At 43.3% G+C, this 23,370-nt stretch overlaps 1 protein-coding gene across 1 annotated transcript in view; it reads left to right on the top strand.

Annotated features, from left to right (window-relative positions):
• The window catches only part of STAB2 (stabilin 2), a 158,420-nt gene that overhangs the window by 3,696 nt on the left and 131,354 nt on the right, over window positions 1–23,370 (top strand). The window contains exons 2-5 of the mRNA XM_027107363.1: window positions 488–621; window positions 3,097–3,212; window positions 18,703–18,788; window positions 19,656–19,725. Coding sequence (XP_026963164.1) covers window positions 488–621; window positions 3,097–3,212; window positions 18,703–18,788; window positions 19,656–19,725 — 406 coding nt within the window. The remainder of the gene's footprint in view (window positions 1–487; window positions 622–3,096; window positions 3,213–18,702; window positions 18,789–19,655; window positions 19,726–23,370) is intronic.

Below are 23,370 nucleotides of genomic sequence, written 5' to 3' on the forward strand. Positions count from 1 at the left end.
CATCAAAAGATTGCAAACATCTTTGGAGCAGGAACTGTATGCTTCACAGCATTTAGCACCCAAACTAGACTATTCCTATGGAATCAATGCTGAAAGAATATTCTTGAGACCTATTGATCTGTGATCAATTGATCTTGAATAACCTGCTTACAATTTCCCATTTGAAAAGTGTACCCTGCCGTATACTTCCGGTTTCGCATTTGGATATGTGTAAATAGCGACATTGCTCTACTTTGCTAGACTCCAGACTTGAGATCAGTTATGGCAAGTGGGTGGTATAAGCAGCACCTTCCCTTGCCCACAGCCGTGGTAGACATTGCTTGTTGATTCCAACACTCCTTGCAGATAAGAGGGAAAGACCCACCAGTCATTACCAATCAACCTCATTGCCATCCTTTGTCGTTTCATTTACATGAAGCTAATGGAGAAGATTGGTCAACCCAGGCTCTGCTAATGGGACTTGATTTTTTTTGTAATGTTTTCACAGGCAAAAAGATGTGATAAGAAGTCTCGCCTTACAATTAGGACTGAGTGCCGATCCTGCTCATTCAACTTTGGAATGAAATGCCCAGATGGTTACACCAAGATTACCAATGGCACCATAGGGATCCGAGATTGCAGGTACCCATTATGAGAAAATATGTGTGCTGGAGTCTTGGAACTCAAAGGATTGTGAATCCAAATTGAAACCTCCCAATTCAAAAACTACGAAGCGGGCTTCCCTGGTGGGGCAGTGGTTGAGAGTCCGCCTGCCGATGTAGGGGATACGGGTTCGTGCCGTGGTCCAGGAGGATCCCACATGCCGCGGAGCGGCTGGGTCCGTGAGCCATGGCCACTGAGCCTGCGCGTCCGGAGCCTGTGCTCCGCAACGGGAGAGGCCACAACAGTGAGAGGCCCGCGTACCAGGAAAAAAAAAAAAAAAAAAAACTACGAAGCATTTCCATGATTTTCTCTTACTCTAAGGTTATATTGAACCCAAACTTAAGTAACTTACAACTATGACCTTGAGTCTAAAAAATATATTACAATTCATGTTTTCATACAAAATTGCACCAAAATATTCTGCCTTCATCTTGCCCTTCTTTATTTTGAAAATCTGGGGTTTGTTTCCTTTGGAAAAGGTTCTAGTCAGAACATGTTAAAAGCCTTGGGTCTGATAGTCATCTTACAAACTAGCTATGCACCCTGATACTAATTAGAACCCAAAGAAGGGAGACAAAGGAATTACAGCTTTCTTGCATTGTATGTGAGTGTAGCATTTTTGAAGCCCTCTTATGATTCAAAGCTCTCATAATTCAAGGTTAATCCTTGCAAAGGATGGCAAGCAGTTCTGCCCGCCAGCTCGTGGATGCAGCCATGCAGCTCAAACGCAAACACAAATTTTAATTTACTCAGTCTACTAATTGAAAAATTAGTACTCAATGAGTTTGTTTTTAATTCAGGGGTGAAGAATTAGAAGAATTTTGTATAAAATGAAACCATTAACACTGTGAGATCACACTGTTTTAAATTCACGTTTGCTTAATGCGACTGTGCTATAGCCTAAAACCGCAAGTCATCATTTTTAATAGACGTTTCCCAGCATTACCTGGCCTGGAATTAGCAAGCATACACAGCAGTTAACCACTTAGTTACCAAAGTGGGCATACATTTGTAACCAGATCCCCTGAGAAAGTACATCAGAAAGCTTTGGGGTTCAAGGTTAAAATTATATGGGGACTTTACTGAGAACTCTTTATACTGATTTTTTATTTTCACGGCCAAAGTGCGTATTTGGTTGTGTATCCCACCCCACCCTCCCCCCACTTCCCACACACACAGCAGATAAGATTATTGCATTCAGGCTGTCTGTTTTAGAATTGAGAACTTTGATCTGTCATTCAGCTATGCTGAAACAAACCCAAGACTGGTGTTTTTATATAAATTTTTTAAATTGTAGTTGAACTCCAATGTTGTGTTAGTTTCAGGTGTACAGCAAAGTGATTCAATTATAAATATACATATATATATTCTTTTTCATATTCTTTTCCCTTATAGTTTATTACAAGATACTGAATACAGTTCCCTGTGTTATACAGTAGGTCCTTATTATTTATCTATTTTATATATAGTAGTGTGTATCTGTTAATCCCAAACTCCTAATTTATCCTCCCCCCTCCCACTTTCCCCTTTGGTAACCATAGGTTTGTTTTCTATGCCAGGACTTGTTCTTGAGGGGACAGTTTGGTTCTCTCTTGGGCTCCCCCTGTCCCTTTCTTTGTGAAGAGATGTCCCTGCCAATATGCTCAACCTTTCAAAGAAATCATCAACTCTATCTCCAACTCGACTGCCCATAAAGCCAGTAGCTCTTTGGTGAATCAGCTACATTCCAGGGACTGGTTTAGGAGCACAACCTTGAACTCACCATCACACTATTCTTAACAGCCCCATAGTAAGAAATGATATTCATGGCTCTAGATATACTGAAGTCAAGTCCTAGAATAAGTCATCCATACAGAGATCCCTGTAAGTAGACAAGCATTTAACCTCTGTAGACTAGCTATTCCAGAACTGTTCCTCAGCTGGTGGTACAAAAACGGTTCTAAGGAACTCACGATTATAGCAAGAAAACCGTGGCAAATTTTGCTCACTACATTACAACACCTCTCACAGAAATTTTCTATCTATGGTATATGCAAAACATGTGCAAATCCTGAATGGTCAGTTTATTTTAAATCCCCAGGTACTGTGCATCACAAAACTCTTGATCTTTCCCTTCTTGCATTGGCTGCTAGGACACTCAGTGACAAGTCTGAAGCCCACCTCTAGTATGTGCCTAGAACCTAGCATCATTTCTTTCATCTACTAACCTCACTTCTAACATTTTAGATATCTCACCCTTACTTTCATCCTTCCCTGATTTTTTCACGTTTCTTACAATTAAAGATGAATCGTGATCATGCTTTATTTTACCTAGGAAGCAAAATGTGCTCAATCTACATATTTTAAAATACAGGCAAGTATAAAGGCCTAAATAAAAATCTATGGAAATCTCGCTGCCCAGAGTTCACTGTGTTGCCCTAATTATGGGTTAATGTCCTCTCTTTACCCTCCAAGGTACACCTTTGAGGTCAGAACATACTCGCTGTCTCTCCCTGGATGCCGCCATATCTGTAGGAAGGACTATCTCCAGCCTCAGTGCTGTCCAGGCCACTGGGGCCCAGACTGCATGGGTAAGTGTCACAACACTTTCCTTTGATGGTATTTGGTTCTCAATGTCTCGTTTTACAGAAAATCAAGAGGAAGGAAGCCTGATAAAAGAGAATGTTAGCATCTTTTTCTAGAAACTTCCATTTCCGTCTATATGTAGAAAATCTTTCTAGCCCTGTCAGCTTTTATATCGATATCTGCTTTCCTCCATTTAGAGATCTCTCTTTAAGACAATTCCTTTACAAGTCAGAAAAGGGGACAATTGAAAGGATATCCATTTCTATAAAAAAGATTATTGACCATAGAGAGGAAGTAAGACTGCTGGGCTATTATAACCTCAATACAATTTTCTTTAAGAAGATATTTGATTACAATACCTCAAAGACTGTAGTTATTGTTTAGCAACCAAGATAATCATTAACTCTTCTAAAACTTTGTCTTAGGATGCAATATCAAACTCTGTAATGGTCAGGTTCCATGGTAAGAAAAACCACTAACCAAACCTGAGTCAATGGTATAGTTAGACTCCTCTTGTCAAGCATAGCATCTGTCAGCTGAAATTGAACTTCTATCCTGATTAAAGATGTTAACACTCAAGTAGTGACTAAGTCCCTGATATGACATGCAAATTACGTGAGATCCCTTTTGGGGCAGGAGTGATAGTAAAAATCAGGCGTTTTAATCATGAATTTACCATTTGTTTTCCATCTTCTAAGATGTAATGAAAACATCTCCTTAAGGATCTAAATACTTAAAGGGAGAGATTACTTCTCTTTTGCTTTGTTTTTCTCATTGAAATAACATAAGCAAATTGTACACAGCTTGTAAAGTTTAGAAAGGTTTAAAGAAAGAAAAAATAGTGACCTGTATTCTGCCGCACATAGAAAACTATAAGTAGTTTGGCTTATTTCCTTGGTGTTTTTCTTTTTCCATATGGCTTCTAAATAGTTGAGCCCACATTATATGCATAATGTTTCCTCCTATTTTCTTAACTAATGATTAAATGAATAATAGTATCCATTTACTCCACATTGCTGACATTAGGTAATAGAGAAGTAGTTGGCCTATATAATCATTTCATTCTTAAAGCTAAACTTTAAGTTAGACTTTTTTATCCCCATTTTTCCTATGAGGAATCTGATTTAAAGATGATCTCTGTCTCCTTCGGGCTGGTAAGTGAAGCAAGTTCAAGTTCAGGGCTTCCTGGCACCAAAGCCTGCTCTCTTTCTACTCTGTCCCACTGCCTGGAGCAGAACTTGTCTTAAAAAAAGAAAAAGAGAGAGGTAGAGTCCCCAACATGTTTCTAATTTCTCTTTTGTTCTGTATTTTGTATTTTATTTTTTCCCATTTTTTAATTTTTTTATTATTTTTTATATAAATTTTTTTATTTTTATTTATTTATTATTTTTGGCTGTGTTGGGTCTTCGTTGCTGTGCGTGGGCTTTCTCTAGTCGCAGTGAGCGGGGGCTACTCTTCGTTGCGGTGTGTGGGCTTCTCGTCGCGGTGGCTTCTCTTGTTGTAGAACACAGGCTCTAGAGTGCGTGAGCTTCAGTAGATGTGGCGCTTGGGCTCAGCAGTTGTGGCTCGTGGGCTCTAGAGCACAGGCTCCGTAGTTGTGGCACATGGGCTTAGTTGCTCCGCAGCATGTGGGATCTTCCCAGACCAGGGCTCAAACCTGTGTCCCCTGCACTGGCAGGCGGATTCTTAACTACTGCGCCACCCGGGAGGCCCCCCATTTTTTTAAATTGAGGTATAGCTGCTGTACAATACTATATGTTACAGGTATACAATATAGTGATTCACAATCTTTAAAGGTTACACTCCACTTAGAGTTATAAAATACTGGCTATGTTCCCTGTGTTGTACAATAATTGTAACTTATTTTATACCTAATAGTTTGTACCTCTGAATCTGCTACCCCAGTATTGCCCCTCCCCCCTTTCTTTTCCCCCACTGGTAACCACTAGTTTATTCTCTATATCTGTGAGGTTGCTTATATTCACTAGTTTGTTGTATTTTTTAGACTCCACATATAAGTGATATCTTACAGTATTTGTTTTTCTCTGTCTGACTTATTTTGCTGAGCATAATACCCTCCAAGTTCATCCATGTTGTTGCAAATGGCAAAATTTCATTCTTTTTTTATGGCTGAGTCATATTCCATTGTGTGTGTGTGTGTGTGTGTGTGTGTGTATATACACCTCATCTTCTTTATGCAGTCGTCTGTTGACGGATACTTAGATTGCTTTCATATCTTGGTAATTGTAAATAATGCTGCTATGAATATTGGGGTGCATGTCTTTTTCGAATTAGTGTTTTTGTTTTTCCCAGACATATATCCAGGAGTGGAGTTGCTGGATCATATGGTAGTTCTGTTTTTATTTTTTTTGAGGAACCTCCATACAGTTTTCCACAGTGGCTACACAAATTTACATCCCCACCAACAGTGTACGAAGGTTTCCTTTTCACCACATCCTCGCCAACATTTGTTATCTGTGTTTTTTTGGTGATAGCCGTTCTGGCAGGTGTGAGGTGACATCTCATTGTGGTTTTGATTTGCATTTCCCTGATGATGAGCGATGTTGAGCATTGCAGTTTCTCTTTCGATTGGTAGGTCCCTTCAGCCTTCCCAGTCAATGTCTGGATTATGCTCCTTACCCTGGAAAGGTCAAGGTTTTGGGGTTTAGGATACCCTGGCCCTTCTGTGTTAACCACTCTGCTCCGTTTCACCCCAGCACACGGGCACTTTATGTTTCAAAGCATTTGTCACATCAGAATCAAGCGATTAACCCAGAGTTCACGAACTTTTTTAGCATCAGATAGGGTCATGGTCACATCCAGTTCATATAGTCATCAGAATAAAATTGAATTTTTTATTTGCTTTTCTCTTTCTAACCCATGGAAACTAATGTGATCTTAAGTTAATTAGACACACCGTAGACAAGAAAAGGCTTTGTCTAAGATGCAGTAATGAAAGTGAGCACATCCAGCGTAGTGAATGACAGAATGACTTGCTGCTTCTCCAAGTCACCTGAGCTGTCAAATGCGGGTAAAAAGTCCTACTCTACAAAACTCTAGGAGGGATTTTAAAACCTCAATATAGAGGAAAGTACTTAGCGGAGTCTATAACATAAAGAAGGCACTCTGTAGACATTTTATGAATAAATGAATGAGCGAATCACAATCAAAACAGACCTCTGATCATGAGAGGCGAATAAAGTGACTCCCTTTCCCTGAGCCCTTCTTAAACAGTGGGTTACTCGAAAAAATAGGCGCAGCCAACAGGATTCAGGATCTTCAGTGGGTTTCATGCATCGCTCTGGGCTATGCAAAAATTGTGCACTACTCACCCCTACAGTCAAAGGAGTCTGCAGGGTTCCTTGAATGTTCAGGTCTTTCCTTGTGATAGGTCTCGAGGCCAGAGAAGCAAAACGCGAAAACCAAGGCTGTCCTCTCATTGGGGCAAAAGGGCACTTCCCTTTATCTTCATCTCCCAAACATACTAAATGTCTCAAAAGACTTCCTTCCTTTGGCTCAGGAAAGAGATCAATGCTCTACTCTGCCACGTATTTCACGTCTCCCACTCTGTGGTGATGACAAGTGAGATCTTGGCTATCGCTGTACATTTCTGCAAGGATAAGCCCATTTTGGAGCTGCTGACGTATGTTCATCTTTCTTTTTGAGGAAGCACAAGCTCTGGAATAGCCTTCTTTCCAAGTCAAGGGCAGAACCCACTTCCTTTCTGATGCACTGACAAAGACATTCACACTTAACATCTCTGGGTTATTTATTTTTATTTTTTTTTCTTTCCAGTACGCGGGCCTCTCACTGTTGTGGCCTCTCCCGTTGCGGAGCACAGGCTCCGGACGCCCAGGCTCAGCGGCCATGGCTCACGGGCCCAGCCGCTCCGCGGCATGTGGGATCTTCCCGGACCGGGGAATGAACCCGCGTCCCCTGCATCGGCAGGCGGACTCTCAACCACTGCGCCACCAGGGAAGCCCTGGGTTACTTTTTAAATTATTTTAATAGTACCTTATTCAAAACCAGAAAACTCGACAATCAATTCTGAAAACTTAGAAAACAAAGAGAAGCACAATGAAAAACATTACTTATCTTCTAAAATTAGGAATAAGGCATGAATTCTCACCTGAGGAAAAAATATGTCATCCTGATGTAAGGAAGGTGTTTCTACTCAGGTTTAACTTGCTTTTCCCTCATTAAAACTTCTCCAGCTTTGTCAGATCTGCATATGGGAGTCTCATATGTGTGTTATTAGCAGAGAAACATATTTTTAAGCTTGAAACTTAAATCACATTTGAACAACCAATATTCTGTTTCAGAGGAAATACTTTTTTAAAATTTGAACATCCCAGTTCTTTATTATCCCATGGTGAACGGTAACAGATCTGTGCAAAAGCTCAGAGTAATGGACAAAGAATGTGGGCAGAGGGTCACACAGAAGCTTGATTGTGGCCCAAGCAGTCTGATTATTTCAGAGGAAAATGGTCTTGATGCTCTGTGAGGTCAGTGTCCTCAAATTATGCACATTTATTTTTTTGCATCATGTTATTTGCATTTCCAGACCTCTTTTTCTTTCCTCTTGTGTGTTCCCTGCCGTTCACTGCCTGGGTCGCAGAAAATGGACTACGTGGATTTGAAACCAGTCTGTGAGGCATAAATAATGCTGAGTTCACGTGAGGAACCTATTTTCACAACAGTTTCCCAGGCAGACAGTTCCACCCAGAGCTATCAATGGAATATTTACCATGTTTAAAAACCAGGACATAGTCTCTGCCTAGCACTGGGCACCAGGCTTTGAAACAAAGGTGGTGACACTAGTAGCCACTTCTGGAGTTCCTGGGAGATAAAGTTACAGGGAGGTCCCTGGCCTCTTCCTGGCCAGGAAGTTCATTATCTGCCTTTAAAGGAACAGAACAGCTGATGATTTGCTGACAGCTTGTCAGGGGTAAGCCTCCTGCGTGAGCAAAGTCACGATGCAAGAGACCCCCAGGGTAGCAGTGACCAAAGGGAAATGTGATAATTATTGAAAACAGCCTTATCAGCCGCTTGAGCCCTCCACCAGGCCTTAGAAACGTGCCCTTAGAACAGATTCTGGAAGAGCTCTTTCAAGTGTGGTTGCTGAGAATGTCAGTTTTTACCATCTTTTTTTGCCTGATGGGGACCTGAGGTGATAGAAAGTGATTTGAGAAGCAGGAAAGAAATGTACACTTTTACTTTAAACTTTTTATTTTAAACCCGAACAAGCTGTTTTCATAAATTGTTAACGCATTCAGTTTAGGACAACACATGAAGGACTGTCCATACTCTCACGTTCCTGCTGTCTTTTTTCCAAAGTTCCTTCCAGGCTTGGCCAACTCATAAAGGTCGAGCATTTCTTGAGCCCCTACTGCTTGCTGCACATAATCACCTATATGACAAGCCCAGTCCGTAACCCCAAGGAGCTCACAGACTGATGAGGGAGAGGGACACAAAAGCAGATGAGGAGACACAGTCACACTTGAGAGTCCAGGTGAGGACTCTGGGACTTCGAGGGGGTTTGCAGCTCGCCCAACGAGAGCCAGCTAATAAGTGCAGAGCAGGGTAGGAAACAAGGGCCGTCTCACTGCAGAGCCCCAGCTCCAACCTGTCCCTGTCTCCTTACCCAAACACCTGGGTGTGTGGCCAAGTCAACTGCTGGGAAGGCAGCCCTCCCGCCATAAGCCTGCTCCTGGCAAACTTGCTTCCATTAGCTGGGTGCCTGTCACTGCATGGAGTTGATTCCATGACACCCGAGTTCCCCCTAGTTCCAGTCTAGCCCTGAGGGGCAGTGTGGTTTTACTGTAAGATTGTAGACCCTGAAGTCAGATTGCCCGGCTTCCACTCTCAGCTTTACCACATTCTCCTTCTGGGACCTTGCAAGTTACTTCCCCTCCCTGCCCAGTTGCCAGATTTAGCAAATAACAATGAAGGATACCCAGTTAAATCAATTGCAGATAAGCAACAAATATGCCTACAGTATTGGGGACATGCTTATTCTAAACATTTATTCATTGTTTATCTGCAATTGAAATTTCACTGGCATCCTATATTTTATCTGGTAAACCAATCTTTCAGTCTCGGTTTTCTCACGTGTCAAATGGAGATGGTGATGCTGATACGACTACCTCCAAAGGTGGTGCTGAGGATTGAGTGAACTCGTACGTGTAAAGAACATAGGATGCACCTGGCAGATGGTAGGCATTCAGAATATGCCACTTACCGTTTCTGTCTTTTGTGGTTCTCAGATCACTGGCTGGCCTCTTGACTTCAGGAGGTGTGTCTTGGATTGGTTTTTTATTCTAAGGTACTGATCTTATGTAGCCTGGCTTAGTGTTAAGGACTCAGAACCTTGAGTCAGGCCTGATCACAATGGTAGTTCCAACCATCACCAACCCTGTGATCTTGGGAAAGTTCCTCTCCTCTCTGAGCCTCAGTTTCCTTATCTATAACCTGGGGAGGAGGACGGGAATGGTAGCTTCCCGTACGGTTGTTGTCAGAAGGAGACCATGCATGCAAACTGCTTAGAAATAGTAAATGCTCAACAAATCCTCTCCGTCTGTTGTTGAGCTGATAACTATCTCCCTGCTCAGTTTGGTAAGGACATTTCTGTGCATCTCATTTTTTATGTAGCTTATGGTCCCTTGGGTTTATTAATTTTCTTTGCACCATTGTCTGCCTTTCCGTGGACCCCGTGGGTCACCCTGATGCCTCAGGTCAAAGCAAAGGTCTACCCCTTCAGGAACGTGGGGACAGTAGGGGCTTAGTCCGCTCGAGCTGCTATAACAGAATACCATAACAACAGACATGTATTTCTCATAGTTCTGAGGACTGGGAAGTCCAAGATCAAGGTGCCAGCAGGTCCAGTTCCTGTTGCGGGCCCTCCTCCTGGCTTGTCGACAGTTACCTTCTCTCTATGTCCTCAAGTGGCAGAGAGAGAGCTCTGCTCCCTCTTTTTCTCATAAGAGCTCTAGTCCCATCACGGGGTCCCCACCCTCATGATCTCGTTTAAACCTAATGACGTCCCAAAGGCCTCCCCTCCAAATGTCATCACACTGGATGTCAGGGCATTAGCATACGGATTTGGGGGGCATAGATATTCAGTCCATAGCAGTAAGCATTCACTTTGCCCTTTAGCCTGCTGATTCACAAGCCACTGGCAGAGAGGCCTGGCCAGAATGAGGTACACGCCGCAGAGAAAGCCTCCCATCCCCTGCAGCATATGTGATGTTAAGGCTGAGGAAGGCCCCAGGAGACAGCAAATTCACAACCGGCAGACACCCAATTGGCCCTGAACGGGGCAGGCTGCTCATTTCAGAGAAGGAGGCATTGGGGCACCTCTTGAGAAATAAGCCCGAAGCCCAGAGGCTGCCTCATCAGCCCCTGCCTGCCCACAGCGAGAGGCAGGCAGGCCCCTTTCCGTCCCAGCTAAACCTTCACTTTCTTGTGAATAAACAGAGAAGACGTTGCCAGCTTTGAAGATGATTCTAGGCACTTAATGAATGTTGAATTCATTAATTAAACGAATGGCTTGTAAAACACTTAAGCCATTTAAAATAATTATATATATAAATGTATAATTTATATATAATTATATATAGTTATAATTATATAAAATAATTATCCATACAGAGAAGCACAATTACAAGCCTTTAAAGTCAGACAGGGCTGAATGGGAATCGTTATCTCTGAGCCCAATGGCCCTGCGTGACCTATCTATGCCGCAGTGTCCTCATACGTAAAATGGTGAAAATAACCACTTCACAGGGCGAAGATTAATAGTTCACAGTTGTGGAGATTAAATATACTGAGATAATAAGTATAATGTTCTTGGCATTCCACCCAGGGTCTAGATTGCTAACAATAACAATAATAATAACAAACAAGGACAGGACAGAAAGGAAAAACAAGTCATACTGGTCTTTCTGAGACCAACATCTGGCCCAGTGGTTTGCTAAATGGTTATTTGGACCTGAAGAAATACTTCTAGTACATTGATTTTCTTACAACCACACTAAAGTATTCAAATGAAAAGATTTAGAGATTGAAGGTAGGAAATTGTATAACTTACCCCGTGTTTAAAACCAGCCGTTTCTGGTTCTAGTGTCCTAGTGTGTTTTCCTTTCCAGTGAGTATAATCTACGGAAATGGACACCCCTGAGGTCTACATAGAAGTAAAGTTTAATTATTTATAGGGACATTGACCACCTTTTCCAAATCTATCATTGAAGCACATAATCTGCTAATGGATTTTTTTCATTTATTCTTAAGTCATAATTTACATACAATGAAATTCACGCTTTTTGGTGGACAGTTATATGAGCTTTGACAACCCTAAACAGTTGTGTAACAAGCACCACAATTAAGATAGAGAACAGTTAGGTCATCCCCCAAAATTCCCTTTGTGGTCAAGTCCTCCCCCAACTCCCCACCCCTGGCAAATACTCATCTGTTTTCTGTGCCTATCATTATGCCTTTGTGTCCTGTAATCAGACTCCTACAGTACGGACCTTTGTGAATCTGGCTTCTCTCCCATAGCATAATGCATCTGAGATTCTCCATGTTGGTACATGTATCAGCAGATCGTTCCTTTACAGTGTTTCATGGTCCACCATTATGTGGTTCTACCCAGTTTATCTATTCACCAACTGAAAGACATTTGGGTTTCCAATTTGGTGCAAGAATAAAGCTGCTATGGACGTTCATGTACAGGTTTTAATGTGAACATACGTTTTCATTTCACTTGAGTAAATACTTAGAAGTGAGAGTCTTGGATTGTATAGTGAATGTACTTTAAGTTTATAAGAACTGCCAAGATGTTTTCCAAAGTGTGTGCATCATTTTTTCATTCCTACCAACAACGTATGAAAGTTCCAGTTGTTCGGTATCCTTGGTAGTACTTGGTATAATCAGATTTATTTTTTAATTTCACCCATTCTGATAGGTGTATGGTAGCATTTTATTGCAGCTCATTTTAATTTGCATGGCTCATGTGCTTATTTGCTATTCATACATCATTCAGGTTGTTTTCTTACAACTGAGTTTTGAGAGTTCTTTAAGTATTTGAGATTCAAGTCCTTTATTTGATGTGTGATTTGTAAATATTTTCTCAAAGTCTGTGGCTTGTCTTTTCACTCTCTAAAGAGTGCCTTTTGAAGAGCAAAACATTCTTAATTTTAGTGAGGTCAAATATTTCCATTTTTCTTTTCTAGACGTTGCTTTTTGTATCACATCTAGAAATCTTTGCCTAATCTAATGTCACAAAGCCTTTCTTCTATATTTTCTTCTAGAAGCTTTACAGTTTTAGGCATTACGTTTCGGTCTACCATCCATTTTAAGTTAACTGTAATATGTGACTCGTGGTCTGAATCAAGGTTCATTTCTTTACATATAGATATCCAGTAATTCCAGCATCATTTCTTGAAAAAGCTCTGCTCTCTCCATTGAATTGCCTTTGGACCATTGTAGACAATCAACTGACCATCAATGCGTGGGGTCTCTTTCTGGACTCTCTATTCTGTTCCATTGATCTATATGTCTATCCCTTCACCTTACCACACTGTCTTGATTACTATAGCTTTACAGTAAGTCTTGAAATTAAGTAGTATCAGTCTTCCAACCTGGTCATTTTCAAAATTATCTTGGTTACTCTAATTCTTTTACTTTTCCATATAAAGTTTAGCATCAGTTTATCAATTTCTACCCACAAAATTCTGCTAGGATTTTAACTGGAATTACAGTGAATCTATAGACCAGTTTAGGGACCACATAAAATATTGACTCTTTTCATCTATAACCACAGTATATCCCCATTCATTTAGGACTTCTTTTATTTTTTGTCAGTGTTTGCTAGATTTCAGCTTACAGGTTTTGCACAATTGTTGTAATATTCCCACCTAAGCTCTTCATGGCTTTGGTATTATGTTTAATTATATATTTTTATTCCAGTCACCAGCTGTTCCCTGTTAGTTTATAGAAATGTAATTGATTTTTGTATGCTGACCTTGTATCCTGAGAACTTATAAATTCATGTATTAGTTCTAATGAATTTTTGGAGATTCTTTTGAATTTTCTGTGTAGAAAATCATGTCTGAGAATCAAGACAGTTTTTATTTCTTCCTTTCCAATCTGTATCCATCTTGAGTCTTTTTTCGTACCTTTTTGCACTGACCATGATGTATTATCTGTTTTGTATGTTGTTGGATTCAGTGGGCAAAATTTTGTTTTAGAATTTTTTGATTTTTAATTGTTGTTTTAGATTTTTAAAGAATTTTACATCTATGCTTCTTAGGAATGTTGGTCTGTAGTTTTCTTCTCTTATAATGTATTTGTCAGGTTTTAGAATCAGAGTAAAAATGCTCTCCATATAGAAGGAGCTGGGAAGTGTTCTCTCTTCTTCAGTTTCCTAGTTTTTATATAATTGATATAATTTCTTTCTTAAGTGTGAGGTAGTATTCACCAGTGAAGCCATCTGGCATGAAGTTTTCTTTGTGGGGAGGATTTTAACTTCAAATTCAATTTCTTAAATAAATACAAGGATATTCAGATTATCAATTTTCTCTTGAATGATCTTTGGTAGTTTGGAACAATAAATTTATTCACCTCATCTACTTCATCAAGTTTATTGGCATAAAGTTGTTCGTAATATCCGCTTATTATCCTTTTCATGTCTCTAAGATTTGTAGTGATGTCCCCTCCCTCATTCCTGCTATTTCCTGATGAAAAATAATTCTAAATGAAGGAATTAGACTGTAATCTTCCTGAAGTCACAGAGTATATCTTTTTGATCTCGTGTCCCCAGTGTTCATTGAAACCTAGAATGTAAGCTCCATGAGGGCAGGACGCTGGCCTTCCACCAGCTACTCGGTGCTGCACTTTCCTCTGAAGTAAGTCTTGGTCCACTTGAGTGTCCAGGCACTCCGTCCTCAGTAAGCTCATTCACAGCAGAACCTTGCTGAAGCACCAAGGGCCCTGCCTGGTGCCCAGCCCAGGCACCACACAACCATCCCCATGCAAAGGCCCGTCAGCTCATCACCTCCCAGCAGCCTAAGCAGCACCTTCACAGCCTCCCTGTCGGGGACCATTCACATTAATTCCTACAGCATAGCCGGCAGTTCTCAAACAACGCTGTGCAGTAGAATTACTGTCAAGCCTGTTAAAATGCATATTCCTGGGTCTTACACCCAGAGATCCTCATTCAGTGGGTGTGAGGTGCCAGCCTTTGCATAAAGTGGCAACAGGTTATTATTGGCCAACAGGGCGAGTCTAGACTGAAATCCAGCCCATGCTTGGCTCACCAAGCCACGCACTCTGGTGTGGGCCTGGTCCACCCTCAGGTAGGGCCACGTCTTGATTTTAGTTTCATCTGCTTGCCAAGTCTAGTGTCTGTGGGAATATATCCACAAGGGCAGTTGGGGTAGGGAAGGCTTTTTCCAATTTGCACAAAGCCTCTCTACGCCCTGGTGTGTTAGCCTACATCCTCTCAAAGCACGTGCCGAGGTAGGGCTAGAGATGCGTGAGATTAATTAAAAGGAGCTCCTGCAAGGGAAGATGAGAAAGAAGCCAGGAGAAGTGGGGAGAGCCATCAGTCAAGGATGGAGCGCTAACCCTTGTAAGAGAGAGAACCAAGAAAGGCTGGATGGAAGAGTCTTAGACTACATGTAGTTCTAAGAAAACTTGGTAAAGCTGATGGGGAGTCCTCCATCAGCCACAGTCACTCAACAGAAGGGGTCCTCTGTCTTGTGAGAATGGGCCTGCCCTGGTGTCCCTGCTGTGCTCAGTCACTGGCTGGAAGTGGAAAGTGTGGCTTCATGAAGAGGGTGGTGGATTTCAGGGAAATTATGCCCTGAGAGGTGCACTTTCACAGCTACTGCTCCTGGAGAGAGGAGGGTCTTCGGAATCTGCCTTTGTAACCACTCCATCACAATCACACTTAGAGGAACACTTGCCTACATTTTTAAAAAGAAAGGATTGCTAACCATCCCCTAAGGAAAAAAGGAAGCCCAGACTTCCTGGATACAATGTCACAGTCTTGGGGGCTGGGATGAGGGGAAACTCCCCAATTGCTCTGCAATCAGCCTGTAGCCTAGAATCTAGTTATATCCACAGTGGATGACTCTGCCCCCATTTTCTGCTCTGTATGTGGTAACAAGGGATGAGCCGAGTAGAAGGGACACCCAGAGGATGGAAAAGTTGAATCTGCCTCAGAGACGGGGTCAGGGAGAACCACTTTGAGGGCGGACAGGCACAGGCAGAGTGTGGAGGGGAGGGCACTGGGAGGCAGCACATGGTGGTCTGCTTGGGCTGGACAGAAGGGAAGGGAGGGGAGCTGGCTCAAGGCCTGGAGGAGACTATTGGATGGAATGTGTTGGGGGGAGCCTGGGGTTCAGGCATCATTGCCTACAAAAGTGAGAAGGCCTGGGAGAGCATTTCTGCAAGGTGGCACTGATGACTGCGTCTCGGGGTGGCGGAGGCCCTGTGCTCTTCTGAGCCAGCCCTGAAGGCAAGCTGGGGGTCTTCCAGAGAGCACCTTGAACACCTAGCCCTAGGGAGAGGCACGGGGGTCAAGAGAGAGCAACAGTGGCAGAGCTGTCACCTCTGTCCTGGCTCTGCCCAGAGCTGGGCCTGGTTCCCAAAGTACCATCTTATCCCAAGAAGGGTCCCATAGCACCAGGCAATGGGAGAAGAACTGTTTGATAGCCCATTGTCTATGGAAACCCTCTCTTAGCACCCCTTGCTCAGTATCATGAATTCAAGTGGTTCAGTTGGTTTTCAGATGAACTTCAAAGGTGGACCTGGCACCTGCTTGATTAGGCCCTCTTCATCCTCGCCTCCTGATGCCTTATTTTTTTTTTAAACATCTTTATTGAAGTATAATTGCTTTACAATGGTGTGTTAGTTTCTGCTTTATAACAAAGTGAATCAGTTATACATATACGTATGTCCCCATATCTCCTCCCTCTTGCGTCTCCCTCTCTCCCACCCTCCCTACTGATGCCTTTTTAAAGCTAAAGACCACACTCTTTAACCAGGCCCTTCCTTAGTGATCCAGCTGTTGCCCTCTGTTGAAACCAAATCTCAGGGACCCAGGCCATGCAGGATTAGTGGTTTGAGGTCAGTGTTGGTGCCCTCCAGTAGAGTGATCAGAGCTCTAGGTCTCTTCCCTGGACAACCTCTCTCCTAGTTTGTAAACCAGTACTTATCTGATTGTCTGTTAATCCTTGACTCTTTCCACACTGGACTGGCAGGACCGTGGAAACAGGGACCAGGTTTGTGTGCTCACCCTCTATACCCAGGACCTTCCATGGTCCTGATTCAAACAGGTGCCCGATCATTTTTTTCCTGAGTGTTGTTATCTGCTACAAGGCCAGGCTGAAAGAACAGAAACTGGAGAGGATGGAGAGTATCCACTCTAAGTACTAACTACCACCATTTCTTGGGCGCCTAATATTTCCAGTCCCTACCACAACCTGCCAGGAACATGCTTGAACCAAATCTCAGAGCCAGGCATCGACTTTCCCAAAGAGGTACAGCTAGCAAAGAGTTGTGCTGGGATTCAAACCCAGAACACTCAGATTGAAAAATCTGGGTTTTTTCCTGACAGCATTTCATCTTGTGTAGTCACTGCCCAATAGCTGGTGAGAACAGCCCAAACCACGTACTCGCTTTCTAAGTGATTTATAAACGGGAGCTACACCTCAGCGTGTCTTCTCCTTTACTCACTTCATAACCGCGTCTGCATCTGTGCTGTGATTCTGGGCTGGAGCGGTGCTGGGTGAGGATGAACAGCGATGAACAATGTAGTCGACTCTGGAGTATCTACCAGGGTTGGAAGCCTGGCTCTGCCACCGTTGTGGAAAGAAGGACCACAGGCTCAAACGGTGTGATCTAGCCCTGTGGTTGACTCAGATTCTGCATGTCTCGGGAGATGTATGACAGTAAGTTCATGGCACAGGAGAGCTTTGGACAAAGGTCTTTGTCCGTGGTGGTAGAAGGGGAGGGAGGGCAGGAAGGTTGGGTGCTTCTGGTAAGCGAGTCTCTCATTAAGCTTACCAGCTGGCTGACTTTGGCCGAGTCACTCTACTACACTGTGCCTTAGTTGCCTCATCTAGAAAATGGGGCTAAAAATGGGGCTTAACTTCAGGGTATTGCTTTGAACCCTTTATTATTATCTAGAACTCCATATCATTAGCTACTTTTTGGAAAGCATTTGCCTTGCTAACTTTAATTTGGGATACCATTTGATCCTGTCTCGTTCACACAGACAAAATTCATGAGCATTGCACCATTTCTGCTTGGTGTTTGCTAGTCCAGATCCCTCATTTTAACAATCAGAACTCAACCAAACCAGCATTAAACCCATGTCAACTCAGCACTCAAAGTGTAGAACAACAGCAAGTGTAGAAAGAAAAAAAAAAAAAAAACCTTTTGTTCATCCTCATCACAGCAGTACCTTAAACTTCTGTCTCTTACCATTACTTTAAATCTTGTATTTAATTTTGGACATTTACTATCTGACTTTCTAGCTAAATGTCCCTCCACCCCAGTGTGTAATATAATGCCTGGCACGTGGTAGGTATTCCCTGAATGTTTAGTGAATGACTGTGAAATCCTCTAATAAATGTCTATAAACACTCTGATTCAGGTCTAGCACAGCCCAAACGTGCAAACTGATGTTTTTTTGGAATTAGCTTCTGAGTAAAAACCAAATTCCTTTGCTTGCCACACAAAGTACTTCATTAATTGGCCCCAGCCAATCTATTATTCCTCATCGACTACCATTTCCCCATACCCTCCCCCCAACTCCCAAGTTCCAAACCTGCCAAACTTTATAGCATTCCCAGAACAGGTCATGCCCTTTTACAACTCTAAGACTTTGTACTTGCTGTTCCCTCTTTCTGAAATGCTCTTCTCTTTTAAGCATGGCCAACTCCTACTGAGCCTTCAAAACCCCAGCTTAAATGACTCCTCCTCAGGGATGTCTCCTTGACTCCCCAAGGCAGTATCAGTAGCTCCCTTCCCTGGGCTCCCTCAATTCCCTGTCTAGCACACTGACTAATTGGCCTGGCTTTAGAGTCATACTAAGGGCTGAGCTAAATCCCTGGCTTTGCGACTTACAAAGCGTGAGACTTTGGGCGAGTTATGTGACCTCTCTGAACTTCAGTCTCCTTGTCTGCTAACTAGCACCAGTAGGAACCCCTGAGGGTTGTAAAGGGGATGATTTAATTAGATGATTGTAAAGTGTACAGGGAATGCTCAAGAAATGGCAGCCAATCTGATGCGTCCTAGTACAGCACCTGACTACTCTGTGATTCACTTGCCTCCCCTATGTAACCCTAGATGAAGCAGGCAAGGTCTTCAGTTATTTCTTATCCCTGGCAACTAGCACACTACCCGGCATGTAGTAGATGCTTGATGCATCCTTGCAGCATGTTCTGTGCAGTCACAAACCAATGAATCTGCCCTTTGATTCCCCAGAGTGCCCGGGAGGAGCGAGGGCACCCTGCAGTGGCCGGGGCAGTTGTGCTGACGGCATGGAAGGAAACGGAAGCTGCTCCTGCCAAGTGAGTTCAAAACCTTGTTCTTCTCCTCCCTGACTCTGCTTTCTCCTTACCTGTGGGGTCCCTCTGTAAACACACACTGGGTGGAGACTCTAAGAAGTAGCGATATTAGTTAAAAAATTTAAAAAAAAACATGCAGTGTACAACAAAATGACATGTTAGAGGCTGGGGGACCTTTGAGTGTATCCATCTGTAAAATGAGTTTAAGCCTTAGGTGTATTCACCTGTAAAATGAGTCTAATAATAATACCTACGCGATTAGACTTGTTGAAAAAGTGAGATGAGATCATGTATATGAAGATACTTTGTGAAACCATGCAGGGCTACAGAAATTTGTCATTGTTACTGTTAAAAACCACCGTTATTAACAGACGAGTCTTCGGAGCTGTCCTCCGCACCCATGCTTGAGCACTGCGCCTGCCCATTGAGGCATTTCTTTGCTGTCCCACGAAAGGGACTTTTGCAAGCTTCAAGCCTTAGACAATGGAAATACAAAGAAATCCTTCTGAAAAGGATTGAGCTCAAGTGTCTTCAGAAATGCAGAACTGAAAGCGTTTTCATTTCCCCCTTGGGTGGAGTTATGGTTTAGCCGTCAGTACTTGTTCTCTGTATCTTTGGACTGACAAAGCAGCTTTCTTCTGAAGAGCTCCAGACTCTTAGTAATAACAGATGCAGGGCTGGATGTACAAATTATAACACAAAAAGAGCAATGAAGGAAGAAAGGGAAAGAAGGAGTTTCAGGACAGGCACAGAGGGAAGATAACACTTGAGAAACAAACGCTGACCAGACAAGTCAGTGAGAAATCCAAGGGCTTTGTGGGCAGCGCAGATCGCTTGGGTCTAACATCCTCTCCCTGGGGTGTCCTGCAGGAAGGATTTGGCGGGACAGCCTGTGAAACGTGCACTGATGACAACGTATTTGGACCCAGCTGTTCAGCAAGTATGTCTCGCTTTTGTGTCATCGAATGCATTTGTGAAGGTTGAAAGTCAGACATGGCTTATACAGCTCAAGACCCCAGAAATAAAGTTCCTTGGGGGAAAAACACAGAACAGTTCTCTATAACCAAGTCTACACAGGCAAAACAGAGAGTTGACAAGAAATCTGATAAGGAGAGACAGTGTGTCTGTGGTTTTCAGTGCTTGCAGGCAGCTACTCACCAGGAATGCTTCCTGGCAAACTCTGGGGCATAGGTTCCCTCTCTGCAGGCTCCAGGATCCAACATCCACCAGTTCCTTGCCTGCCCAGCTTCTCCATGAGGTCTTTCCAGACCATGGTCTCAGCACGGACCTTCTCGTCAGGGACCTCTATATCCCAGCACATCTAATCTGTCCTTCTTTGGGAAGTTCACAGATAAATACCTGAGGGTGATCAGAGGTGATCAAAATTGTCCCACTTTGCAGATTATGGCTTTGTTCCTGACATGGGTTTGTCTACTCTCTTATTTCTGGTTCTCCCCAGAAGTTGACCCGGAAGCATTCTGCAAGCATTCTAGTACAAGTCGCATATTTGAGAGGTGACCCAGGGAAACACTGAGAAAGTGACACAGAGGAAATAAAGGGGTGTGTTGTCAAGACAGAGGCCAGTGTGGATGACCAGAGCTTAATCCCCTGGGGAACTCCGGAGTCCGTGTAGAACACTCACCTTGGAGTTACTTTACCTGAGGGGGGAGGGAGCCATGGTGTCGTAGGCAGAATAATGACCACTCCCCAGAATGTCCACATTCTAATCCCATGGACCTGGGAATATGTTGCCTTCCGTGGCAAGGGAGAATGAAGGTAGCAGATGGTATTATGGTTGCTAATCGTCTGACCTTACCATAAAGAGACTATCCTGGATCATCTGAGTGGACCCAGCGTAATGACAAAGGTCCTTAAATGTGGACGAGGAAGGCAGAGGCAGAAGATGCGGTGTCAGAGTGACGAGACGTGAGAAGGACTCCACCAGCCCTTGCTGGCTTTGTAGGCGGAAGCGGCTCACGAGCCAGGCAATGTGGGCAGCCTCTAGAAGCTGGGAAAGGCAGGGAGAGGGATGCTCCTCTCAAGAAAGGAACACAACCACCAACACCTTGATTTTAGAGCAATTACTTTGGATTTCTGACCTCCGGAACTGTAAGACGATAGATGTGTGTTGTTTTAAGATGCTAGGTTTGTGGTAATTTGTAATAGCAGCAATAGGAAACTAATCCATGCGGTCGTTAGAGGGGAGTTGTTCATTCCCTGGCATTTCCAACCCCCAGTGGGCACCCAGGCAGAGCAGGCTTCCTAGGAAGTGTTCACAGGCTACTGGAAGGCAGCTGGATGCATGGGCTTGGTAAGGAAGGCCTAGAGAATGTGGGCGTAGTAGGGTCAGTGTCTGCCACATTCATAGTCTCCCAAAAAGGACAAGTCAAGTGGCCTCTGTCCAACACCACCTCAGTTTGGCTTTTATAGAAAAATCATATTTGGTAGACGCTGCATTGATTCAAATATTTTGGGCAAGAAAAATACACAGACATCCCAGCCCCCCCAAGTTAGCTCACTCTGTAATAAGTTTCATCTGCAATAGCAAAGACCTGGGATCCTTGAAAGCAGGTGTTGTCGTACCTCTTTATCTCCAGTACCTTCCACAGCGCTGCCTGCGTGGTAGACACACACTACACTCTTGGCTGGATGAATAAACAAATGAGTGAGTGAATGAATGATGTAACTTGCTCCAGCCCTCTTGTCCTGACCAAGAAACATGTAATTGGGAGGCGTCGTGTAGAGGTGATTAGAGCTCCAGCTTTAGACTGAGACTGGGTTTCAGCCCCAGGGCTGCTGTAAATCGTGGGAACCTTAAGTTTACTAAGCATACTCTGTGCCTCTTCATCTGTAAAAATAGAAATAATATCGCCTCCTTTAGAATTATTACGAGGAACTCATGAGATAACCACTGCACAACAAATGATAGCAATTATTATTATTAATACCTACTATTCCCTAGTGTCCCCCAATCTTAGTTTTTTCTTCATCCACCACTTTATAAAAGATTATTTCATAAGAGTGTTAGCAAAAGCAAATTTAAAACAGATGTTAGCATTCTGAGTGGTTTTTTTTTAACATTACATTCTATTAAAGGACAGTAAACTATTAAGTATAATCAGTCACTTATAAAGAACATGTCTTTCAAATTGACCCTTCCCTACCATAATAGAATTTAAATCACATATTTTAAATAAATATTGAAATAGGAAGAAAGACAGCAACCAACACTGCTTACTCACCAAGACAGCCAAGTAATTGTTTGTGGATGAAAATTTATAAAGAAGATGAGCTCATGTTGCCTCCAAGAAACTGGCGTTGGTTGCCAGTGAGCACAGATGTACATGGAGATTCCAAACATCTCTAAATTTAAAAGTGGCTTCCCTTTCCACTTGTTTGTGCCGTGGAGAAAGGGCAAGCGAAAGGGTTTGGAAACCCAAGTTTTTAAGTAAGAAAATTGGAAACCTAAACTGAGACTCGGGAGATAAGACTCCCACTTCTGGGTTCCGACAGAACTTCGTGAGATGATAACGTGTCCTGACCTACACTCTCCAACATGGTAGCCGCAAGGCACGTGTGGCCATTGAGTACCTGACATGTGGCTAGTGCAGCTGAGGAACTGAAGGTTAAATTTTAGCCCGTGTTACTCGGTTTAAATTCAAATAGCCTCACGTGGCTAGTGGCTACCGTATTGGATAGCGCAGCTCTAGAACATGATGGCTAAGAGAGCAGGCTTCAAGTCAGCCGGTCTGTGTTTGAAACTAAGCCCAGTTGCTGTGGGACCTGGGGCAAGCTATTTAACCTCTCTAAGCCCTCCTCATCTACAAAACAGGAATAATAATACCTGCCTCGTGGGATTGACTCGTAGAAAAGCTCCCAGCAGCAAGTCATAAGCACACAAGAGAAGCAAGTATTAAGCAAGGACAAGAGCAATCCCACAGTCAGCTGAACATTCATTCACCTATGAACGAATGAGTGATGGCTGGTCATTTCCCACTGGCAGGTTCCCATAGAGGAACCTGGAAACCTTTTCAGCCAGGCATCCACTGGGTGCCAGTGTTGTTTCACCCGTGAGGCAGTGGTCGTTGGCGGTGGCAATTCTGCCCGTAAGTAGGACAGCGCTATGAATTACAGTTTATTTTTAACGCTGACTTTAACCTGCTGCCAGAGCGTTCTCCTACCTGACTTTCGATTTGCTTAGAGATGATTTCAGGCTGCATCAGCCAGGGGTGTTCATCTCAGCTCCCAAGGCCCTCGCCTGCTCAGTGCCTCACCCCAGGTGAGGGCAGAAGGCAAAGCCCACTTTCTCTGATATGGCCCGAATCAATCCCACAATCGTGTCTTGTTAATAACAGTAGCTAGCATTTGCTGAGTGTCTGCCGGGCACCAGGCAGTGCACAAGGTTTGGCACGCAGGATCTCTTTGGAAAAACTCTGCAAGCTGGGTTCCTCATTTTATGGATGAAGAAGCAGAGAGGTTGCTCAAGGTCACGCAGCTATTACAGGGACAGGGGCAGGGTTTGACCCCAAGCGTCTGACTCCAGAACCTGGGCACAAAACCACTGCACCATTCAGCCCTGGCAGGC

This window comes from Aethalodelphis obliquidens, unplaced genomic scaffold (assembly GCF_003676395.1).
Source record: "Aethalodelphis obliquidens isolate GAN/ISIS:26980383/991018 unplaced genomic scaffold, ASM367639v1 scaffold8, whole genome shotgun sequence".
Taxonomy (NCBI): Eukaryota; Metazoa; Chordata; class Mammalia; order Artiodactyla; family Delphinidae; genus Aethalodelphis; species Aethalodelphis obliquidens.